The sequence below is a fragment of the Anas acuta genome, chromosome 20 (assembly GCF_963932015.1).
Source record: "Anas acuta chromosome 20, bAnaAcu1.1, whole genome shotgun sequence".
Lineage (NCBI taxonomy): Eukaryota > Metazoa > Chordata > Aves > Anseriformes > Anatidae > Anas > Anas acuta.
In genome coordinates this window covers 9,267,534-9,291,132 of record NC_088998.1, presented here as the reverse complement: position 1 = coordinate 9,291,132, position 23,599 = coordinate 9,267,534, and the positions used below count along the sequence as shown (strand labels likewise).

The 23,599-nt window shown below is 44.8% G+C and overlaps 1 protein-coding gene across 1 annotated transcript; it reads right to left on the bottom strand.

Annotated features, from left to right (window-relative positions):
• Positions 1 to 690: 690 nt before the first annotated feature.
• On the bottom strand, positions 691 to 23,175 carry UBAC1 (UBA domain containing 1). Its single transcript, XM_068656668.1, has 10 exons — positions 22,924 to 23,175; positions 17,429 to 17,549; positions 15,473 to 15,546; positions 14,080 to 14,187; positions 13,433 to 13,535; positions 12,640 to 12,748; positions 10,989 to 11,220; positions 9,791 to 9,877; positions 8,768 to 8,906; positions 691 to 6,485 (listed from the first exon to the last, which is right to left on the bottom strand). The coding sequence occupies exons 1-10, from the start codon at positions 23,059 to 23,061 to the stop codon at positions 6,370 to 6,372; spliced, it is 1,227 nt and encodes a 408-aa protein (XP_068512769.1). The 5' UTR covers positions 23,062 to 23,175; the 3' UTR covers positions 691 to 6,369.
• Positions 23,176 to 23,599: the final 424 nt, after the last annotated feature.

Below are 23,599 nucleotides of genomic sequence, written 5' to 3'. Positions count from 1 at the left end.
AATTATTCTGAGCTCCTCACAAGTGGCTGGAACATGCGCTAAACAAACAGGCTGCTGGCAGGTGCTCTCCCCTGCCCTGAACATTGTGTAAAAATGCTAATAACCCCACCTTAGTCTTTAGAGAAAAAACCTCACGCATTTACACTCTTAATCAGTTGCCTCCAAGGCAACCACAAACACGTGGGCAAAGCTCAGAGGAGCTTCAGAGTTCATTGCCAGAGAGCAGCAGCAGCACTGGTGCCACATAAGCGAGAACAGCGTTTTGGTACAGTCGTGTGCAAGTTGCTGCATCCCAGCAGTGCCGGCTGCTGTTTGCTCAAACTGTTCTCCTTAATGAGAGCTCCCTTATTGAGAAAGCAAATTCCAATTTATCAGCCAATGTGTTCGAGACAAATCCTTCTTAAATAGCATCAGTCCACCACATGGGATCACTAAAATCTCGTTTCACATTGCCCTTGTGATGAATCCTACCAATGCAACTTTGTTCTGGGAAACAGAGAAATAGTTTCCAGGTGCAAAACCAGTTACTGAACCAGGATTTGCTCCTTAAGTTCTGTTATAGCTGATAAATAACCCTACAAAATACCTTATTTCTTGAGAAACAACTCCAGCAGTCTCCAGGTGCAAGGAACCCAACTCCAAATTGTTCATAAACCTCCGCTACTTCTGAAAATAACGTTTCGGAACACCTTGTAATAAATCAAAAAAACTTTATTTTTGAGATATATTATAAATTTACAGCATACAACATCAGTGTCTTTAGTGTGTATGTGTGAACAGGCTTAAGGACTCAGCATTCATTCTAGTCTCGCTTGTGGGTGTGCTTTCTCCACATGCTAAAGGTACGTAACAGTTCCAATCTGAACGGGTCTGGCTTTGCTAACGACCTCAATAACTTCTAGGGGCATGTTTCAGTAGACAACAGTGACTGTTTAGAAGGATAACAAATCGGTAGCACTTCTTACTTGCTGCCTGGAGGGCTCCTGTATCAAAGCAAAGCCTGCTGGTCTCCTCAGCCAGGGAGAAGTCATCGACCCATGCGAACGTGTCCAGAATGAATGCTGAATTCACAGGCTCAGTGATGTCCGCCCTAGTTAAGCTTCATAAAAGTAACATTACATCTTAGAAACAGCTGTGCATGCCACACATCAGTGTCAGCTCCATATAAAAATTATCGTATGCTGTACCTAATTGTTTTATACACAGGTGAAATGAAAATCGTTACGTCAGTACCTTGCAATATAATTTTACCGGTGCTACCTTGTGGTAAGTGCTGGATAGCAAATCATTCTTGTACAGTTCATTAACTATGATAAAAATATGCAAATTAAAAATCTCTACAGGCCCCTGTTACCTGCTGTAACAAAGACACTGTTTTGTGGGGCTTTGTTTAAAACATGATCCGATTTCTTCCCTCTCCCCAGAGCATGATACAAAACTATATCCAAATTCAGAAAGAATTTAATACATTTATTGAAGTTCACATGCTGCAAACAGGATCTGCATTGAAGATCTTTAAATCTAGGGCAAGAGGTCCTTAAAAAAATTTTGCAGTTATACCCAGATGTTTGGATGAAGATGAGCACAACCACCACGACAACACATTCATGGAGACATAAAGTACACTGCTTGCTTTTTCCTCTGCAGGAACACTGGGGTTGCAACCCATGCTAGGCTCACCAACCAGCCTAACTCTGATGAGGGCCAAGACAAATGCTTCAGAAAAATAACCAGCCCCAGAGAGGACAGTCAGTGGCTTGCTTATGCCTCAAAGCATAACAAGTTACAATTGAATGGAAATACCCAGCTGCAAGTGCTGCTCTTCTGCCAGTTAATAAAAATGCTACTTATTACAAGTAGAAAAATGAGCTATTACCTTGGATGAAACACTCACTATCCTGCGCACAATACTTTAGGAAAATTACTGCTGAAGTTGAGATCCCTGGGAACCTCTCCTCTCTCTTCTACAGGCAACATTTGCTGACAGTGTCACAATACATTCATTTGGTGCAATGCTTATTTAAACGACTTTCAAAATACATTAAAGATCCTCAGCCCGTGAATCATTACGTGGAAAAAAAACAGTCCCAACTAAAAAGGATTTCAATAACCACTTAAGCATTTCTTGGATATGAAGATCAATCTCCAAAAGACAAGCTTGGTTCCAGGACAGCGAGGAACGAAATGGGGGTCAAGGTTCTGGGACACATCTGTGACAACGGCTGCGAGCAGCCGAGCAGCAGCAATTAGCTGCAGGTTTCAGAGTTCTTGCAGGAACAAACCTCACACTTCCCCAGAAGAGCAGAAGTGCACTGACTGCTTTTGAAACAGTGCAAGTTAATTTTCCAGCTGCATGGAGAACTGAAGCGTCCTTGAAACGGTGTAAAGATCAGCGAACTGTGAAGGGGCTGGGTAATCTTGTGTGACCACCTCCATGTGATGATGCAGCAACCTTAAAGGAAGACTTGTGCCACTGCTCGCGTGGAGAGAAAAGAATGGCAGATTCTTTGGACTGTACCTAACACAAGAGGTTTATCAGGAGCGTTACGCTAGCTTGGTCTCACAGGTCAAGACCAACCAAGGTCCAAGCTGCAAAGTGGCCACTGGCATTTTTTCCAAATACATCCTTTTAAATGCATCCCCCTACAGAGTATAAACATGAAGCCCTGAGAACAAACTTCCATATAGTACATTTCTATTAAAAATATCAGTGTTTTGATGACAAAATTATAAATTACATACATTTAAATAGCTAGCTTTCAAGAGTCATGTAATATCAAAAGGCAGAAGATTGTCTTTAGTAATGTATGGGGCAAAGAGCTAAAACTATAAGAAACAGACACTGCACTTTAAGAGCCTCCTAGCACCCCACTTCCATGATTCCTTACTTTTCCATGATTTCACAGGCTTCCAAATATTCCCTTGACCATGTTGTAAGACGCTTAAGCATGACATGTCTTTGCTAGTTTTAACTTGAACACCAGAAAGACAAGCACAGGACCTGAACCTGTAAATCCTTATTCCTCACAAAATGAGTTTTAATATTTATTTTTAACAAAAACGTGATTTCCAAATTGCTTAGGGACCTCTCACTGGTTTGCAGACCAGATCCACCAGTCCTCTAGCCTTCAGCCTCAGAACAGGACAGTTTGCACCCCTGGCAGCACTCCTGTGACATACACTGTGCCTGGAGACCTGCCTGTGCACACTGACTAAATGGCAGTGACCCTTCAGTATTTTGCAGGTTTTGTAAAAATTGCTACAGTCGATACTTTTGCAAGCACAATGCACTTAGCTTCCCTCAACCCACCTTTAACTGATGAAGCAGCATGAACACACCCACGTGTTGCAAGGACACAGCTCCCTAAGCCCACTACTAATTCATACCCATAGCACAACACTGATGCCTTGATCAATTCCTCAGAGGGTTTGTTTACCCTAAAGGGTAGTTTTTTCTAGATCAACTCTTATGCCTTGCTGTGAACACACCATACCTCGTAAGTTTTGGCCTCTTTCAGAGACTGCCCGGTGGGAGCTAAAGTTCTCACGAGACAAGCAGCCATACCAAGCAACAAGCTGGTTTGGCAGATTAGAAGAACACACTCACCAACACTTCAGCTGGGTAATTGCCAAGCTCTGAAATGAGAAAAGCCAGGAACAACCACATTCTCAAGTCTTCGAGCATTTTAAAGATGCAGTATTCCTTTATCTGTACAGTTTCTAACTGTTGCTACAACATTAGGTCATGTTGAAGCTGGGTATCCTTACTTTTGTCTCTTACGTGTGTGCGCCTCATTTTACTCATGCTTTTTTCCTTATACGATGGTCAGTGGCACTGATCCTGTTCTGACATACCAAGGGAGGCAGCTCTGATGGCCTTTATCACCTCAACCAAACTGAGGGTGAAAGAACTCGCTCAGCAGCAGCTCCTGGCAGCACCACTCTGCAGAAATGCACAAGCAGAGAACTTCCACCCTTACAAGCGGCCACTCTGCTCCTCTGAAGAAGGTCAGACAGCAAATCAGGAACATGTTCAGTTTCATCCACCTAAAAATTAGACAGCTGGTTCAAATTCATCCTCCACATTGCCACGTCAGAGCCAACAGACAGTCCCAGGGGCAGCTCCTCCCGTGCCAGTGCAGGCAATGTGGGTTGTGCGCTCCTGCCACGTGGCCACTCACCCAGGTTTTGCTAGCAAACCAGAGGCCAAGGGTTTGGAAGGACTTAAAGCTGACAGGTGATTCTCACCTGGTCTGTCTGGAAGCTCTGCAGCCACTCTAGAGTCTGATCACGTATTACTGAAACCAAAAGCAGCATAGAAATGGTCTTTTAACAAGCCTTTACGCTCTTCCAAGAGCGAGAGACAGCTTCCCAAGTATCTATTCAGCAATTCTGAACCTCTACTTACTCATTCAGAAGCCAAATCCCACCAAAAACTACAGGATAGTCTTTTCCCAGCTTTGTCTTTTAAAAAACCTCATCTTTCATAGTACTACAACCTTCAGTCACAACTAGCCACAAGTATTTGTGCTGAACTTACTGGGTTGCAGAATCCGGTTCCTTGCTTTTAGTACTGCAAGACAAAGTTACAACTTAACATCATGCTGTCAAATCTGTTTTTAGAAGAATCCAGAAAAACATTTTTACTGTCCAATTTGAACAAACATCTCTAAATCTTAGAATTTCTAAATGTAAAAGTATTTCAGCTGTCATGAACTGTAAAGCTTAATATGAATTTACAGATAACAAATTAAAAAATCCTGGGATAGTAAGTTGAGATAAAATCTCATGCTGTTTTGGTTTCCCCACCCTTCATACTAATTATGTGAAATTGGCAACTTCAGTGCCTTGACTGCATAATAGCACAGATTAGATGCCAAGTTCAGGCCAAAACTTGTTATAAAGGTTTCGAGTTGCATCTTGTTACATTTTTGTTTAAAAAAAAATAACTGCACAAAAACAGCTGTAAAATAAAGGGTGACTAGCAGAGTTATTTAGGATCTCTCTATTTGACAGACACCTCTGTGCTATTTAAGGATAAGGTCTCCTTCTGATTAAACTGCACTTTGGAGAAGCAGGTCTCACCTGTCCTGCCTTTCCAATGCAAGACACAGCAGGGATTATGACAGACATCAACCAGGTTTCACTAACTTGAAAACAAACATTTTTGTTCAGCCTGTATAAAATGTAACACCTGCATGGCCCAATCATGAGGACTAGCTGGCAATTCACCGGTGAGTTCTTTCCTTAATAAGCCCACAACCACTGTCTGAAACCTTAAGTCAATCTTCTGACAAAACTAGGGAAGACACAGCCTGACTTTCTTGGTATTTCCAAGGTGAAAGGGTCAAGAAGAAACACTTCTATCTCAAAATAGATAATTTTAAGCGTGCTTTTAAATACGGTAAACAAGATAAAAGCCTAAGTGTTTCTGCGTCTTTGCAGATCACCATTCACTGAAAACCCATGCAAATTAGTAGCTTTTTTTGCAAACCGTTTGAAACAAAGTCACAAGTCCCCCCTTCCAAAACCGTGCACACAGAAATGGAAAAAATTCAAGGTGAAGATATCCTCCTTGCACTACGATATGGCATAGTGTAAACTGATGAACTGCAGCCTACTTGAGAATCCAAGGGTCGGTGGAGTAAGTTCTGTTGCGAAAGAGATACTGCATCTTTAACGTAGCTGGCAGAGAACCTCCTGCAAGTGTAACTGCTGCGGGACTGGAACGACACTAACGCAGAAAATAAATAGGAAAAAGTAATGCTATTTATTAAAAGAATTCCATCTGTGAATTACTCTGTTTAAATTATAATGCAAGACAGACAAGTTTGGATAGAAATGTGCTTGCTCTCCCAATATTTGGACTTTTAAAAAACGTTTCCTAAGAATCAATTTTAAAAAGCATTTTATAATTTGATATAGCCATAAATTAATACTGCATGGAGATGATTAATATCCTATGCTAGTGGTCAGTGACCTTTTGTAAACATTAGCCAGACGCTAGTAAAACTGGCTAGAAAACTACTGTCACAGGCCTTTTTGACAAGCAATATCGTATTTCTTTCCAACAGATCCTTAATTGTTTTCACAAAACCTTTTCCTATTTTTGATATACTTTATTTTTAACCTAATACCTGAAAAACATAAACAAGTCTTCAAACCTCTTCCACTAACACTAAATCCACAAGGCAATTAACTGCAGTTGGCCGTTAACTACATACCCCGTGCGAGACACCCCCTCGGCCAGAATCTGCCCCCTCCTGCCCCTTCCACCCCCCACCCCTCCCAACAACCCATGCACCCCCCCGTGAGGAGAAGGTGACACGAGGGACAGTAGGAAGTGGCACAGTGGACTGGCATCCCCCTCTACGTGCGATTCAGTGTCTGGAAGATTCGGGAGATCTGTAGCATGACAGGCCCCGTTTCGGGATCATTCATCCACTGAGTGCTGTTCAGGGGGTTTTCAAGCATATCCTCGAAGGCTGCCAAGAGATGGAAAGCACAACGTGTTTAGGCTTGTGGTCAGCAGATGCTTCCACCTTTGGGATGCTTCAATGACAGGAAAGTTAAAAATAGCTACAACTTACCTTACGCAGCAGGCAAGCATTCCCCCCACGGTGAGAACACATCACACACTTACCATTTGTACTCCCAAATCTCCACAGAGCAGGATGCTACAGGCTGTTACACTTCCCTCATTCCTCAGCATTCAATTCATTGTGGGCAGAGGCTGATTAAATACTCAGCCTGGATTATAAACCATTTTACAAAGCCTCAAGGACACGGGCTTGAAGAGCTAAACACTTCACAAACATTTACTTTGGTTACTCTTGTAACATCTCAGAAGGGGAAACGAAGCCAGCAAAATAAGAGGTAGGTAGGGAAAAGGCTGGCTAGGAATGAGCAGCAGAGCCAGCCCCCAGATCTCAGGGCTCTGTCTTTTCACGAAGGCCCCTGGAGCCAGAAGGGAAGCAGCATCTTCCCTCTGAACAGCGTGTGCTCTCCTTCCTGCCATCTGGAGGGCTGAGGACAACTGGGAGCATGGCAGGGGAAAGGAGGAGCAGCCAGGTCTACCTGCCTAGACACAGGAGAAAGGCTGTCCATGCAGAACAACTACCTCTATTTTTGAACAGTGACGAAGATCCAAATTCTTAAGAGCAATTTTTATTCTTTCTATATGTAGCTGTCTTTACACTAAGGTGTTTTTTTTTTTTTTTCATGCCAATTTTCACTCTTCTACTTATTTTGAAGGAACCAGGCATCTAATGCAAGAGCTAAGTCACAACTTTGGCAAGAGAACGATCCATGAAGTAATTTATAACCTTTATGACAGCCCCTGCACTGGACCACTGGACATTTGGAGCAGTGATTACGGAACAGGACTAAAAAAGCAGTTGCACATCTGATCTACTCAGGAGTCACCAAAAGGTCAGTGTTACAGGAGTCTGGCAGACCAGCACGAGGGGCAGCGTCTTCGCTTTCCCAGGAACGTACAAAGTGTTAGTCTACAAAGCTCTAACGACATTAGTGCGAGCCATAAGCACCAAGCACCTCTGAAAGGCTCATCATTAATACCTCGCTCAAGGTCACGCACCGTGCCTACTGCAAAGCCCAGAATAACGTACAGATCTCACCTTTCACCGCTCCAACTGTATTCTTTTACACAGAGTCAAGAGCTGAAACCTAAAGATTTATCTACATTCTTTAAATATCTAATTAAATGCAAACATTGTTAAAATCTGTGACATAAGCAATCTGCAGATGTATCCTTCTCCGATGTTCATCCAAGCCTTACAAGCACATATAATGGCATTTCGTTTTCTATTTATATTCTGAGCTGCAGTGTGGAACCCTCTTTGGAAATGAAGAGACCATTTGCTCAGAAATGAGGGTGGGAAGGTTCTGCTCTTGAATTATTTAAAGCCTTGCAAACTCTCCTAATTACATCTTAAGAAGTATTTTTAAAAGATCTCCTGAAAGAGCTGCGCACACATCCTTTATTTCAAGGCAAGTGTTCAAATAAATTTTGAAGCCAAACACTAAATGCAAAATTCCATGTACACAACATAGAGCCAATGTCACTCTTCTGTACTCTTGTCCGGTGTCAGACACACCAGTCCATCAAAGACTTACTTTTCACCATCAGGTTTGTCAGCCGAGTATTTGCTGTGCTCACAGCATTTTTGACCAAGAAAGCAGGCTTTACCCCAGATAGGGGAAAATATATTTTCACAAATGCTATCTCAATTTTGATAAGCAAGGCCTTAGGCCTTAGCTTTGACTTCTTGTTTGGTTACACTTTCACGAGTTATCTTCCATTCCACCGATCAGGCTGCAGCTCACAGTAGGCTGTCTCCTGCTGTACAGCTTTGTGTTTTTTTTTTTTTTTTTTTTTCCTATGAACTCAACAGGGTTCTAAACAGACATTCCACTTTTTTCTCCCATAGCCAAAGGGAGCACACAAAAGGTCTCCTAAATCCACAAAAGCAACGCAGCCAGCAGCTACTGAAGTTCTGAGTTCAGCAAGTGTAAGCCAGCAGCCTAGGGAATTAGTGTCATTTCTGGGACAGCCCCAAGTTCTGTTGGTGGTGTAGCTGAGTTGCAAAATGAAGCAAGCAAACAATACAGCTGCTGAAAGCGAGGAAAAGGGTACGGAGCTGCACACGTCCCCCAGTGTGCTGTCATCATCCTGTCTCTGTTCTTATTTGCTAAGAAACGAAGAGACTGTGTATATTTATCAGAAAGCCAATTTATCAGGACTTACCTAGTAGAGTTTTTGGGTTGGTTAACCCTAACTGTACCACTGGATTTTCTAAGATGGCTTGGAAGAGAGGGCTATTGGTGTCGATTCCCTTATCTAGGTCCTCTGGAGAAGGCTTTCTGTCTCCTAGCAGCCATTCACACTGAAAGAAATCACCAAACACAACATATTTCATGGTTGATTCCATTAAAATGAAAGTCTGCCAAAACATTCGGCAATACAGCATGAGAAAATATTTTGCCTCTCACAGAAGCATTGATTTCTTTTCACTCTAGGTCACTATTCATTTGTGTGTTGCTCTGACAGAAATCAGCTTTTTTTTCAAGAGGACAGTAGCAGTGCCTGGTATGGTAATAAAATTACACCAGCTTTGTGTGTTTCAAAGCTCAGCAATAAGCATGGTGTCGTGCAGATGCACTGCCTCATAGAAACCCCACCAGCATGGTTGCATGAGGTCAGCTGGAAGAACCATCCAGCCCAACATCCCCTCTGATAGTAGCTAGCACTGGATGCTTGTGAAGATTCCTTGACTACCAGCTGCACCCACACCTCTCTGCTTAATATACCCACTAATCAATCTCCGAAAACCTTCTTATTTTTGGATTCCATCAATTCTGGAATGCATCGCTGCCAAACATTAGTTCATACACTGCGTGGCTTGAATCTCTTGCCTGATTAATTCCTGCCCTTTAGTCAGTTATTTATTGGGAATACCTTTTCCTTCCTCACAATAGTATAACCTCTTCTGAAGCCTCAGGTGAAGGAGCTTCTCAAAAACTTTTTCAAAATCCACATATGCAACACGAACCAGATTAGCCTCAAGCTCATGCATGTTGAGTTCCTCTAAAAAATCTAAAACCTTTGTATTCTCACTTTGTATCTAACTGAAAAAGGCTCAGAATAGTGTTCATTTCATCTCCAGTAGCAGCTGAGCTTTATGATAAACCAAAACATCAATCAATGAGGAAAAAAATCAGTTGAACAGATGATTATGGCCATAAGGAACAGAAATGATGTTGTACTCACGGCTGCATTTTGCTGGTTGTTGTTTACTCTGAGTGCATCCACCACTTCTTTTTCATCAAATCCCATCTCCATCAGGGCAATGACAGCCTGTAAGATTTACACGGCTTCATAAATACATTTAAAACAAATGAAGAAATGAAATATTTAAAACAATCACATTCTCTACCTTCTGTCCACATTTTTTGGGGGGTAAAAAAAACCATTGTTTCCATTTGCAGGCCACTAAGCAATCTTAGCTACAGAGTTTTCAAATACTGTCTATCCAAAGATTTATCCCTTTTCCATAATAAAGACACTAAAGAGTGAGACTGAAGGTAGTTCCTATTGTCATTACTGAAAGCTGAATGCAAAGCAAAGAGCGAGTAGCTGGTGTGGGAAGGAGAAGAACAGGATGGAAACACGTTATTTTAAAACTCTTCGTGCCACAATGATTTGGTTCATCTCTCACTGACAAATCAAGCTCCAAGATCTTGTGCATTTGTAGTTCTATTCACTGGATTTAAATTTTACTCCTGGGATTTATTAATATTGCTATTGAGCATTGCATATTTAGATAAACATACCTACGTATTGTTACAAGAACATTTAATCATTTAGAAATTGTACCCAGGTCATCAAATTCCACTTCTGCAGCTTGCAACTAAAATCACAAAAAACATTTACTGTAAAAGCAAAGTGATAGATTCTAAAGAGCACCTCCTGGTGATTTTACAGTGTGATAACAGCACGCATTTTCACTTCAGCTAATATTGTGCTCTGAAAAAAGGCTAACTTCTGCATTTGATGCAAGACTTAAAGACTTAACTGCTGATGATATTTTTCCTTATCCCCTAAATATAACAATGCTCTTCTGTTCTTTTCTACAGCAAAAAGGAAAATACTGTCCTGCAACCCTTCCTTGATGCCAGACAGTGCTTTTTGTGACTGTCACATCAGTAGTATCAATTAATTTTCAGGTGTAAAGTGTCAGTAATTTAGATGCTGTTAACTGAGACAGCAGCGGTAATATCCCTTTCAGCAACCCAAATTCTAACAGCCCCTGAAAATTTCCACTAAAATACTGTCACGCCAGCATAACATACATCTGCACTCTTGTCCCATTCCATTTATTAAATGAGCATTCGTTTGGATTCTGTGATGCCCACCCAGTCCCTTTCAATCCTAACAGTTAACAAATAACAAGATAAACAGTGCGTACTCGTGGGTCTGGACGAAACTCTCTTTTCCTCCGGATCTTCTTGAATATTTCTGTCAGCTCATCCTTGGCCTCTTCCCCAGCTGCTTCTGAACTAGGACCTGCAGTTGCTTCAGCAGAGGATGCACCAGCTTCGGCTGGGGCTTCGGATGGAGTCTGGCCTGGAAGCGGAGCATCTACTGCAGGGTCATCCGCATGTTCTATCAACCACTCCATGGCCTGCGTCACCGACATACTGGAAAGAAAATTAAGACAAAGGGATGAGGAACACTCCAGATGTATGTTACACATACATTTTCCTTTGCATTTATTCCTGTGGTATCTTGACTTGCTGATTAATTAGCATCTGAATTGTCATAAATACAGTTTTGGAGCAAATCCCAGAGCACCTTAATTCTACATGCACTCAGGGCCCCAGAGTCATCACTCCTCTGTCATCCTGGCCTCAGAGAAGTTCAGTTTGGGCAGCTGCAACCCAGATTTTAGAAGGCATTTCTAAGGCAGTCACCTCATTCTCCAAATCATCTGCTTTGGTTTACAACAGACAAAAACTGACTATTCACAACTGCTGACAAAACTGCGAAGCATGTTCCAAATTTACATGGAACCACATCTCAGACAGAAGCTGCTTTGTTGCTTCCTACAGAGAGACCTCAGACATCTAGCGATAAAGGAATGCCATTAACAAGAGAAGAAAGCAGGACAACATGTGCTCTCATCCAAGTGCAATTGCCTGCATTGAATTTTGCACAATATACCTCGAACATGTATTACTTGTGTCTTCCTCTACTGACTCAAGAAGGAATCAGATCTCTCAAAGGAGAGGCCACCTCCAGGGAGACCAACAGAGCGCCACGATCATAACCCAGTCAACTGCTGGACTGCAAGCGCCCAAGCTAAGCGATCTTGAGAGACCCAGCACATGCCTTCCCAATGAATACACAGGAAGCGAAGATAACAACAGCATACCTGAACGTGCAATTTCATTTGACTGCACAGTAATTACATGTTCTGAGAAAGGGAAGCCTGCCTGGCTTTTCACTTACAAGGTGAAAGACGGAGGACATCAGGGGGAAAGTCCTCCTAAGCCCAAAGGGAGAGAGACTGGAAAAGAATGACTGGAATATTTTGTTGATTCTCTATCATTAGAAATATTTACGAATGGCCTAAGAAACCCCCTCTCAGAAATGAGGCAGCACAGCTGTTTCATCTTAAGAGCATGAGAAGAACTGCGTTACCTCCTCTTTTCCTACAGTTGCTATCTGGACTTTATAATATTCTTGGAATGTTTTTAAAAGATCAGCACAAAGTATTTTTGCTACAGCTGAAAGACCAATCTGGATGGGCTAGGCTTGCTTTTTTCCCCTCTAAAATTTTAAAGCAGAAAACGTGACTTTAATACTCAGAAACAGTGCAGCCTGACAGCCTTGTGAACTGCAGACAAGCTCTTCTTTCTAGAACAAGCACAACACCGTTTCCCCTTTCCTGGGCCATCTGCACCTGCATGTTGCCTGAGACAGAAGTGTTCTTTAAACTAATGCTTTGTTCAAACCTAGTTTTAGGTGACCCACTTAAAGAGGCTTCTGAAAAAAATGCTTTTTTTTTTTTTAAACCGTATTAAGTAATTTACAGGCAGTGTGCTCAGTACACTTACTGATTTAATCGAAGGGCTTTGACAGCTCTGCTCTCTGGAAACCCCATTTCTGTAAGCTGCCGCAGAGCTATCTCATCCACTCTGTCTTCCTCATCCTCATCCAGCATGGCTAGATATACACAAACAAAACAACGTTCAGACTGACTTCAAGCTAAAATACAACCCTTTCACAGTGGAGTGGCATGTGTTAAGTTCAAATCCCGTTCTTCTCTTCCATCCCTGCTTTTGTTTCTGCCCCAAATTTGCTATCTCACCATTTAGTCTGCTGCACTCAGCTCGATCAGGCTCAGATAGATTCTTCCAGGACAAAGACTTTGTCCAGATTTGTTCACGATCTCTAGTAACAGGCAAACTTTTTCTTGACTATAAGCCCACATAATTAAATATATGGGAGACCCACTGAAGATTTGCTTATCAATCATCGAGGAAGTTGGATCCAGTCCTAGCAAATCTCAAGGGCATTTCCCATGCTGAACCTACAGCTAGAATTTCTCCCCATTTTCCTATCTCCTTGTGCATTTTCAACTATTCTTTACCAAGTCTTGTGATGTTTTCCAAATGTTTCATTGCTACTGATTTTAGTTTTAAATGGAACTTCTCATCTATCCCTAAGGGACCTTATAAATTCCTTTGTTTTTTAAAAACTCGTACCACAAGTTGAGATCTTTGCCACAAAGTTATTATTAGCTCTATTACATTAATGTCTGGAATTAACTCTTCAAGGCTACACTTTTGCTACAGAAGAAAACAAGTTCCTAGGATTGAACTAATAACTATAAAGATATGTTCATACCATTTGCCTTCTTAAATAGTTCAACCGCATCAGGATTCAGTGCTAGCAATTTCTGTGCAACTTCAATGAGAGAAACTAAGATCTTCCGGAGCTCTGTCTGGAACTGCAAGAAAAGAAGCTGTGAAAACACTCTGCCAGGAAAAAAACAGGCATCATTAAGTGTTAATATGGCTGTTGTTAGCATCTCTGCTACAGTCTGACCCCTTGTACAGGGTGCTGTTCACTACATCATGCACCTACTAGTACAGAAAGACACAGCTAGAAGTACTACAGACAGCACTCAACTACTAAAGTCAACATTTATGAATCTTTTCAAAACCATGGAAGAGGAAAAACATTGCAAACACCCCAACTATGTAAGACTGAAACCTAACTGCACATCTGCCAGATCTCGAAAAGTATTTACTGAGGCTTTCCCATGGACAAATAAAACATTTAAAACCATAACTCAGAACAGAGTGGCTTTTAATCACTAAATGACTTAAGATTTACACACCGGTTGTACTATCTACTTTAATATACATTTATACACACCTGAATTTCTCTTACAGAGAAAGGCTAATCACAGTCGTATGGAACAGAAGAGGTTATACGAGATAAAAGCCTACTTGGATATTAGCGTAGGAGTTAAAAGGTCTGATACTTACATCCCTCATGTTGTGATGGGCCACAGTGCGATCTACATTGCGAGAGGGCAGATTTGCAGTTGCTTTGAGAATAGCATCCTTATCAGGAGCTTTCTGCTCTTGTTTCCTCTGAAGGATGGGAAACAGGATCAGGTTTCATAACCCATTATCCACAGAACAAAGAACATAGCATAGCTGAGAGCAGATTCGTATTCTTCACCAAGGCATCAAGCAGTGCTCTGTAACTTGCAACTAAGAGAAACAGCAGCCTAGCAATACAACGGATTAATAGCGCTCACATTTTGCGATTATAGAGCAGAACCGGACCTGTTGGGTTGCCCCACTTTCAGTCCTTTCTGTAAATCTATTTCTGCTATCTAAACAAGTGGGGAAATTCCAGCACAAAGAGGGAAAGTGATGCATTGAACATGGAGAGAACCTGGAAGGCTCAGTTCCCAGGACCATACTCTGCTCCGCATGGCCTGCTCAGAGCACACTCTCTCCAAACCCATGTTTTTTTGGGAGATGTACCAACACTGTGCACAGACTAACACTTAACTGCCTCACAGGGGAAGTGCTTTACTGCTTGCAAGTATCATGCAGAGATATGTGGTGCCTTGGATTTTCAGTACATGCTTATAGACCAGGAGAAAACGTAGCAAGGTACAAACTATAAATATTTCCCAGTCTTGTATCTTAGGTTCTTACGGTGACGTTCTGCACAGCAAGACCGTAATGGAGACAGAGACATACACCAATACCTACAGGAAGGGATACAGAGACAAACACCAATACCTACAGAAAGCAAGAAAAAACAAAGCTTTGCAAGGAGGGGGTGGAGAGACCTGGGTATTCACAGTGTCAAGCACAAGCATTGCTCGAGTGTTTATGCACTAATGTCAACTGCAGCGCCACTCACGGCTAAGTGTCACCCTGGGTATCACTGACCCTCAGTAACAATTACATTGGGGGAAGAAAACAGAACAAGAGTAGCAGGGGGCAACACTTCAGCTCTAGAAACCTGGTTAGAGGGCAATAATCCACTCATTGCTAAAGACATACGACAGCCTGAAAGCCAATCAATAGATTTCTGTGGAGTTCTCAAAAGAGAAAAGGCAGTTGCTGAAGTATGCTTATACAGTTACCAGGCATCTTTTTCCAAAGATAAGTCTATCCCACTTCCACAGAATGCATCTGCACGTCTTATTCTAAGGCAAATGTTCTCATAATCCAAGTTAAAAATGTAAAGTCAGTTTCCCCAAGGTTTAGGAGAAAGACGAAATAATTTCCCTAGAGTTTAACTGGCTGTATTTACCTCTACAAACAAAACGAGTAGACCACAACAATCTTTCTGCAGCTCATTAATAAAGTAGCTAATCAAAATGGCCAAATCAAGAAATCATTTCAAACTCACTTTCTCCTCTGCTGACACATCTGCCATTTTGGGGAGTGGAGGTGGTGCACGCTTCTTGATTAAGAGCAAGACATCTAGAAAGAGAACGATACCGAAATACATTAGAAAATAACATGAAAACAGGTCTTGTATGATACCTTACAAATTCAAGTTTTCCTAGAGATTAATTCTGCATTAATTCCACTGTAGCATCACAACTTTTTCTGACTTAAGAACTGTAGGGCTTTACACATTCCCCTTAGGTGTTTGCTATTCCATAGCGTGTGCTGAATTCAAAACATGCTCCATCATTAGTTACACTTTGTTACTGGCTTCTCCTCCTAACACAATCCCCTTAAAGAAAGGGTATGAAAAGCTCCGGGTGCTTTATATGATTACGTTAATAGCACAGTAATTAGCCCACCATAATAACAGCGCATCAGCTCTCCACTGAGGAGGAAACAGCAGAGATGTGCCACGTTATGGTTTTTGATCCAACCTAGGGCCTTCCTTCAACTGGAGAGAGTCAAGTGCCAAGCTTGGAAGACAATTTCAGTATCAGGCTGAAGCTCACCTTTGTTTGTGAACTGCAGCAGAGCGATTTGCTGCCCACCACGGGGCTGCATCACTGAGCCAACCAGGGCAAGCCTCAAGGGCAAACAAGTCTTCAGTCTTAACTAACCCACAGCACGTAGCATGAGCTTGCTTAAGGCTTTTGGACTAATGCTTTCTCTTTTCAAGGCACCACTTTTCCAGAAAGCATACGATGGTTTAGAAGTTTCTAGCACCTGAGTTATTACCCCATACATAAGGACACAGACACCGCTCAGAGCAGGCCTGCACGGCATCTGCAGTCCTTCAGCCAGACAGGGCAGTTTTCCGTCCATCACATTAAGCAGGTAAAAAGCCAACAAATCATGCTTTGTGCACCCAGTTTCCTAGGTCTGGCTCAGCACAGAACAGCCAGGAGCAACAGCTGGTGAGGGCTGTTAACCCTCACTCACCCAGCTGACAAGAACACGAAAGGATCCACGTGCTGCCTTCTGGCTGCCCTGTGCAGCAGCATGCGGAGCCAGCAGCAGTCAGCTGTCGGCTGCGATCTCGCCTCCCTGACAGCAGCAGGGCACTTAAAAGGCAGAGCACACTGCAGGGGAAGCAGGAACAGAGAGGCATTCGCATGACAGCTCAGTGCTGCTTAGCTGCCGTATGCTGCAATTCAAGACTCTGGAGGAGCCTAGAAATAACCCCCCACCGACCAGCAGCAAAGCTGCCCCTCGCCTCTGCCTAGGATGGCAGCTCCCAGCTCCTGTTCAGCTCTGGAGGTGATCGGTGAGGCTGCCTCGGAAGAGAAAAAGACCAAATTGCTGCTTGTGATCACAGGAACAGCTCTCCAGCCTGCATGAGCTCTGGAAAAATCAAAACACTACTGCTGTGAGCTCCTGGCTCAGACAACATTCCATTTTACAGCAGTCCTGCTTCTCACACCTCCTGGACCACAGCCTGTCGTCTCCAGAAGGAACCAGGAGCTTAAGCTGTCCAGTAAAAACTGATTCCAGCAATCCTGACAGCTCTTACCTTTAGATCTTTTGTCTCACATTAATCCTCTACCCCTTTAAAGTTCAGGAGCAAATACACACCTCACGTACACTGCAGCGTGAGGAATTCTGACCCACACGTGCAGAGGATTGAAGAAGATATAAAATGTGGACGCTCAGATATGCTTCAGCAAACATCCTTCTGCTTGACCTGGAGACCTCAAGAAAATCCCTGAGAAGTTTTGGGTTGTTTTGTAACTCTAAAGGAACAGTTAAGGAAAGCAAACTGCTTATTGTATATTATCAGGGGAAGGTACTTTTTCCTCTCTTCTTTTTCTGCCACCTAATTAGGTTCCTATGCTGAAGCAGAGCGTAGATATTAAAAAGAAAATTGGAACTCAAGAAGTTAAACCGTTTTCCATGTCAAAAAAGACAATCTTACCTCTATCTTGAATGTTTTCCTCCAACACTGTTTTTGTGTCTGTCAGCACCTTCTCAGAAGTCGCGTGTATCAACTTGTGATGTGTCACAGTTTTTGGATCCTCCAAGCTCCCAGGTACACACTGCAGAAGATAAATACTGAAGATCAGAGACAGAAATGAGCCTACTACATGAATCACGGCGCTTTGCACTTAGGATTCTGCGCATACAAACGGTGCCATCACTTACAAGCTTCTTAATGGCTTAAGAAATGGCACGCTATGCCAGAGGCCAGCGCACAGGACGCGTGTTATTAAAGAAACCGAGGCTGGAATCGTGCTGTAACGATGCTCTGTGGTCGGTTCCTGCCTGCATATCCAAGCTGCTGGCTGGGATGAATAATCAGCAAAAGGAAGGATTCCAGCCTGCCTTCCTCCACGCTGTTAATAGCTGCCGTTAAGTTCAACAGATGGTGATACTCTAGAAAACTTCCTTACAACAGTCAAAGACTCAATGTTACACCCACGTCACCCCAAACAAGCCCTTCAGGGGCACCGAGCCCATCTATGCAGGTGGATTTATACTTTTTCAGCACAGTACATCTGCACCACTCGTAATTTTGAGTGCCTGGTCCTATCCTCAGGCCCGTGCAGACTCAGAACATGGATACCCCAGGAGCCACAGCCCCGTCAGCTCTTCACCAGATCGCCAGGGTTGTGCCAAGTCTGGGGGTAGCAGCGAGCACGACAGCAGAGTGGAAACCTGTGAGCATCCTGTGCTTCACAGAAGGGGAAGCTGTAATAACGCAGCAGGTTTCTCATTTGTAACTGGTGTTGAAAGAGAAGCGAGCCTCTGCTTCATCTTCTAATTACTATTTACAGGCGCTGTCAGAGCACACAAGCCACTGCCAGCAGTGAATTTGGTACACTTGACCTTAAGCTGGGAAGGAGGCAGCGGCTGTGCCCTGTTTCAGGGCACAGAACAAAATCCACAGACTGGGCTGCTGGAGCCCTAACCCAGCTTCTTGCTGGAAGTGCTGAACCAAAGTTCCATTCACAACTTCTCTCCCAACCACAAATGATCAACATATGCTATTTTTTTCCATTTATGAACATTGTGCTCAATACTTTGTTACAATTCTAAATCGTATGTCAATTAATTCACTACAAAAATCAAGCTCAAACCCCAAAAGCTTACAACATCAGCATTGCCAGAGGTTTGTTCTGTGACTGCACCAGGTATATCCACACACACAGGCACAAACAACGCCCTGCCTCTTCCTTGGCACAAAGATTCAAGTACACAGAACTGCTCCTCGGTACCAAATACACTTTCTGTCCACAGCTCCGAAGTTCTGCTGGCACTGATGGACCTACAACCCATCCCAGCAGCAAGGCAAAGGACCACCTGGGCTTCTGAGACAGCTCCAAGCTGAAATGCCACACTCCTTACCTAATTAAGCATCAGCCTCCCAGTGCCCGTGCCCCCGCAGAGCCTTGCAAAGTTTGGGTTAGCGTTTAAACTCCCTGGCATTTTGGTGCTGCAGCAGGAAACGAAGCAGGGAGCGCGCACAGACCTCGAACTGACTCATCTTCACACACGAGTGGCTCACGGATCCGCAGCGAGAGCCTTCAAGAACATCACGTCAGCGCATCGAGAGACTTCCAATTTGTTCGAGGGGAAAAAGCGAGCGTAAGGGCTGCGATTCCAGAAAGGCAGAATTAGAAATAACCACCTCCCAGCCCATGAAACTGAGGCTGTTGTTCTCACACAGAACAGGCTGCTTAATGCTGACCTTCACCTCTTCTTTCTCATGGGAAATGGCTCTCGGTGACTCTTCTTTCCAAGCCCATCACTACGGAGCCACTTCTGCCCTGCGTGTGCCCCTTAGGTGACGGAGCCGTTCCAGAAACCCCGCTGAGATCAGCGCTTCACTTCAAACGTGGCACTGAGTCCTGGTAACCACACCGTGTGCTGCCAGCCTCCTTTCAAAGGAAGCTTTAGAGGCCATCATCGCTTCTTCTGGTGTGCCTGCAGCTGCTGGATAACTCAGGTTCTTGTTCTTTTTCCAAAGATAACACACTTGTTTTCAGCGTGGCTCTTCAGTTCCTCGTCTGAACTTTGGTACAGTTCTGATGCCTCAGCAGGATGGAGGTGAGGGCGTTCGAGCCCTGCTTTGTCTAACAGGAGCTTCTTACTAATCCCTTAGCATATTAACTGCTGAACGCACGCCAGAGAATGCATTAAGGCTTAGAAGGGACTGGGAGCAGCTCCCGAGATTGATCTGAGAAGTTACCCAAAAGGCGTAAAAGCACGCCAGTGGAGCATCTCTCTGAACAAACTCAAAAAGAGCATTTTTACACATTCTTAGGGTCGGACACAAGAAGGAAGAGCTTGAAAAGGGGAGCTGGGAAGCACCCTGATGGGGGCAGGAGGACACGACACATACCTGCTCTTTATTTTCTCCCTGGCACACAAAGCTGTGCACGCAATCATGGTATTTACTAACAACATTAAAGCACACATGAAAAACCAGAGGTTGCAGGTAATCGCTCAGTCACCTAACACCCCAGGAGTTCATAAGGAATCCCCCAGGGCTCACCCCGCGGGCGCTGCTCCACCAGCAGAGGTGAGCGTGCTCTGGAAGGTGAGCTCTCTGTCTCCTTTTTGTACGAAAGGAGTTTTAAGGAGGGGATCTGCTGCTTCATGGTTTTGCTTCCAGCAGAAATATTTACATTTCCTTTTAGCACTGGAATTTACAGCAGGCTGTGGTGCCAGGCAGGTGAGAAACCTCTGGTCGCAGATGCCTGAGCAATGGCTGAGCTTGCACGCCCTGGTGCTGCTAAGTGCTGTCTGCAGAGCTTGGAATCCTGCTAAGCCACAAGGCTTTCTCTTTGCTTATTTTTATTTTTTTTGCTTTTATTAGCAGAAACATTCAAAAATAGAACTGCCCCTCCCTACTACTAAGCTTGGGTGGCTTAAACCATCCGCATCCCTCAAAACACACAGAGGAGGCCCCGAGGAAACAAAACCCACTGTGTCTTTGCACTCTGAGCATTAGCACCTCACACCTCAGCTCCACGGAGACCCCTCAGCACACCCCGAAAGCCAGGCGAGCAGCGCTGAGGCAGCTTCAGAAGGGGAGCAGAAGCACAGGAGCATTGGAAGCTCACCCCATGATGCCACAAGAATTACAGGTGGAGCTCACGCATGCAGACAGCTCGCATCCGTGCGCTCAGGGGCACTCTAGAAGGAAGCTGCAGAGCGTGGGGCCTGATCCTGCCTGCTGCACCGCACACAGAGCTTGCACTGAGAAACGTCACTGCTCCAAGAAACGAGTCCAAAAAATAGCTAGGAAGGGAAGCAATGAGCTGTCAGGTGTTTATTTATTCACAGCCTAGGCAGTAGCACTGAAGGCAGCAGTTTAATGGCAGGGAATTGCCATTACATTGTTACAGGTCAACAGATAGAGCAAGAACCCTCCCCCTGCCTTTTTATCTGTAGCAAAAATACCCCTCAAATTCAGCAAAATATACATCAACAGTGACACTTCAGAGCTCGGTAAGCATTCGAACACTGGCAGGACAGAGCGTCCACCTCCCTAATTGAGAAGTGGGCACCTTGATGGATATTGCCTTCCTCTGCCTCCTGCAGGGAGGCTTTCAAGGACTTTGGAGAATATATTAATCAGCATCTTGTGAGAGATGGCTGCATAAATTATCTCAAGGTGCTATCAAGATTCACTGCAACACGCCCGTGATCAGGAGACATGATTCTTCCATTTCTGTTTTTCCCCTCCATAAAACTCTGTATTACCCATAATGGTTATGCAAATCCATACCATTAGCACGGAGCAGCTGAGAAAACGAAATCAAACATCTTGCCAAGTTATCAATTGTCTTCTGCCCTGACTTGCACTGCAGTGCAAGCATCTATTCAGTTATGTTTCCTGATAATTAAAGGCCTTTCAGCTCTGCACACATGCACGTAATCATTACCCCACCCTATTTTGGCAGCCTTTGTTTAATCCCTCAGCTGCACCGAAGGGGGGACAAGACAGGAGCAGGAGACTTCTTCCAGGAAGGTAACAGCGGGGGGAGCCCCGCGCTCAGCTCAGTTCTTCTCAGCAGGGTGCCCTCATTTTGCCTCGAGGAGGATCCCACCTACCTCAACCCAAGCAAATCCATTTGCAGCTGCTCTCCTCTCCAAATCAAAAAGCACTTAAAAAGGCTCGGGCTCCAGCAAAACAAAACCTACCATGATCCCGGGGTGGTAGCTGAAAGCAAACAGCCAGAGGGCACGACGCAGAGGGCACCTGGGCTGCTGGCCACCTGCACTTCACAGCACGCTCCTTCCAAAAATAAAGCCTGCCAGCCTCCAAACAGCTAAGTCACTACACATTATGGGCACGTCCTCGTATCGTAGCGTTGTTTTACTACAAAGAACATTTCTCCTAGTCTTTGTAACAGTTTGAAGACGAAAAATCACTGCTGAATGCAACTGATAAAACCCCGCTCCCAGGGCCTGGATCTGCTTTTAGAAACGAGAAGCCAAGGGGCTTGGAAAGGAGTCCTGAGGTCAGGCCCGGTCACGGGTCCAGCTTCATGTGCTTATTTTTGCTTTAAACTCCAAGTCATGGCAGATCTTTGAAATCCAGCCTAGCAGTCCTGCAACCTCTGGCATTAACATTTAGCACCCACGACCAGGAGCGTGAGTTGAGCAAGAGAGCACAAAGAGCCTGTGTCTTCCAGCTCAACTTTCACAGGCCGTATCCGTGTGTTTCGATGCATTTTCTTCTCCAGCCAGCGACTGGTAATTCACCCTTTGGACACGTCCATTAAGCCTTGCTGCTTAGAGCACAGGGAGAGCATTAGAGGAGCCCGTTACCTCCCTGCAGAGAGCCCCAGCAGCTACTGTGCCAACCCAGGGGCAGGCTGAGCTAAGTGTCTTGTCAGAAAAGGGAAGTTGCCACCGCCGTTATTATTTTCACTGCTTGTTAAATACGAAGAAGGAACAAAGAAGAGGGCTGGGAGGGGAAGCCCTCGGAAGCCAGACACACCAGTGCCTTACAGCGTGCGCTCAGTACACAGAGAGGAGCTGCAGGTTGGAAACTGCAGCTTGGGAAGGGCTCCCCCACACCAAGCCGTCCCCTGGCACTGCACAGAGCCCTCAGATCGGCGATTTATCTCTGCAGGGACCTTCCTCACAGCTCAGGGGGTGGGGGCTGAGATGGTGAAAGGAACACGCCCCCCCCCCCAAACCAAGCTGCCCTCTGTCATCGCACAGAGCTCTCAGAACGGGTTATTTTGGGTTATTTCTTTTTTTAAGGCCATTACTCACAATTCAGGGGGTGAGAAAGCTGCTAGAAATGGCCCCAAAGGACACCGGGCAGGCAAAACCCCCGGCCTAGCCCAGCTCTGCGTCCCTTTAAAGCCCCTCAGAGGGCACCAGAGGAACCCATCCCCTCTCCCAACCCCTCCCTAAATCCCCCTCACCCCCCTCGGGCCGGCTCCTTACGTGCTTGAGGCAGCGCTCCTTCAGCTTCTCCACCGTGGTGTCCTCGGGGACCTCCTCCAGCCACTCGGCGCCCTCCATGGTGCAGACGCGGAGCCTCAGCACCTTGCCGGCGAAGATCTTCTCCTCCTGCACGAACATGGCGCCGGGCGGCCCATGCAGGGCCCGGGGACGGCTCCGAGGCCCCGCTCGGCCCGGCCCGGCCCGGCCCTGAGGGGAGCGAGGGGACGGGGGGGGGGGGGAGCGGGGACGGCGGGGCCGCGACTGAGGCGGCGGGAGGAGGAAGCGGAAGGAGAAAGGGGGGGGATGCGGCGCGGGGCGTGCTGGGAGTTGTAGTTTTTTTGCTTTGTTATTTATTTATTTATTATTTTTTTCCTGATGGACTCGGAGCCGCCAGGGGGTGTCTCTGCCGTTTCGCTGCGGTTTTTAAAAATGAAAATAACACCGTCTCGGCGTTATTTTCCACACACCACGAAGCGCTCTGGGAAGTGTAGGCCTCCCCCCCCCCCGCCGCGGTGCACGCTGGGAGTTGTAGTCCGGCCGCTGTGGCGCCCCCCCGCGGCCTACAGTTTTTTATTATTCCTTTAATTTTAAGTTGTTTTTATTCCTTTTAAACACTCTGCTAAAAGGAGCTGGGAGCGGACACGGTGGTTTATTTGTGTGTCACAATCATTAACGT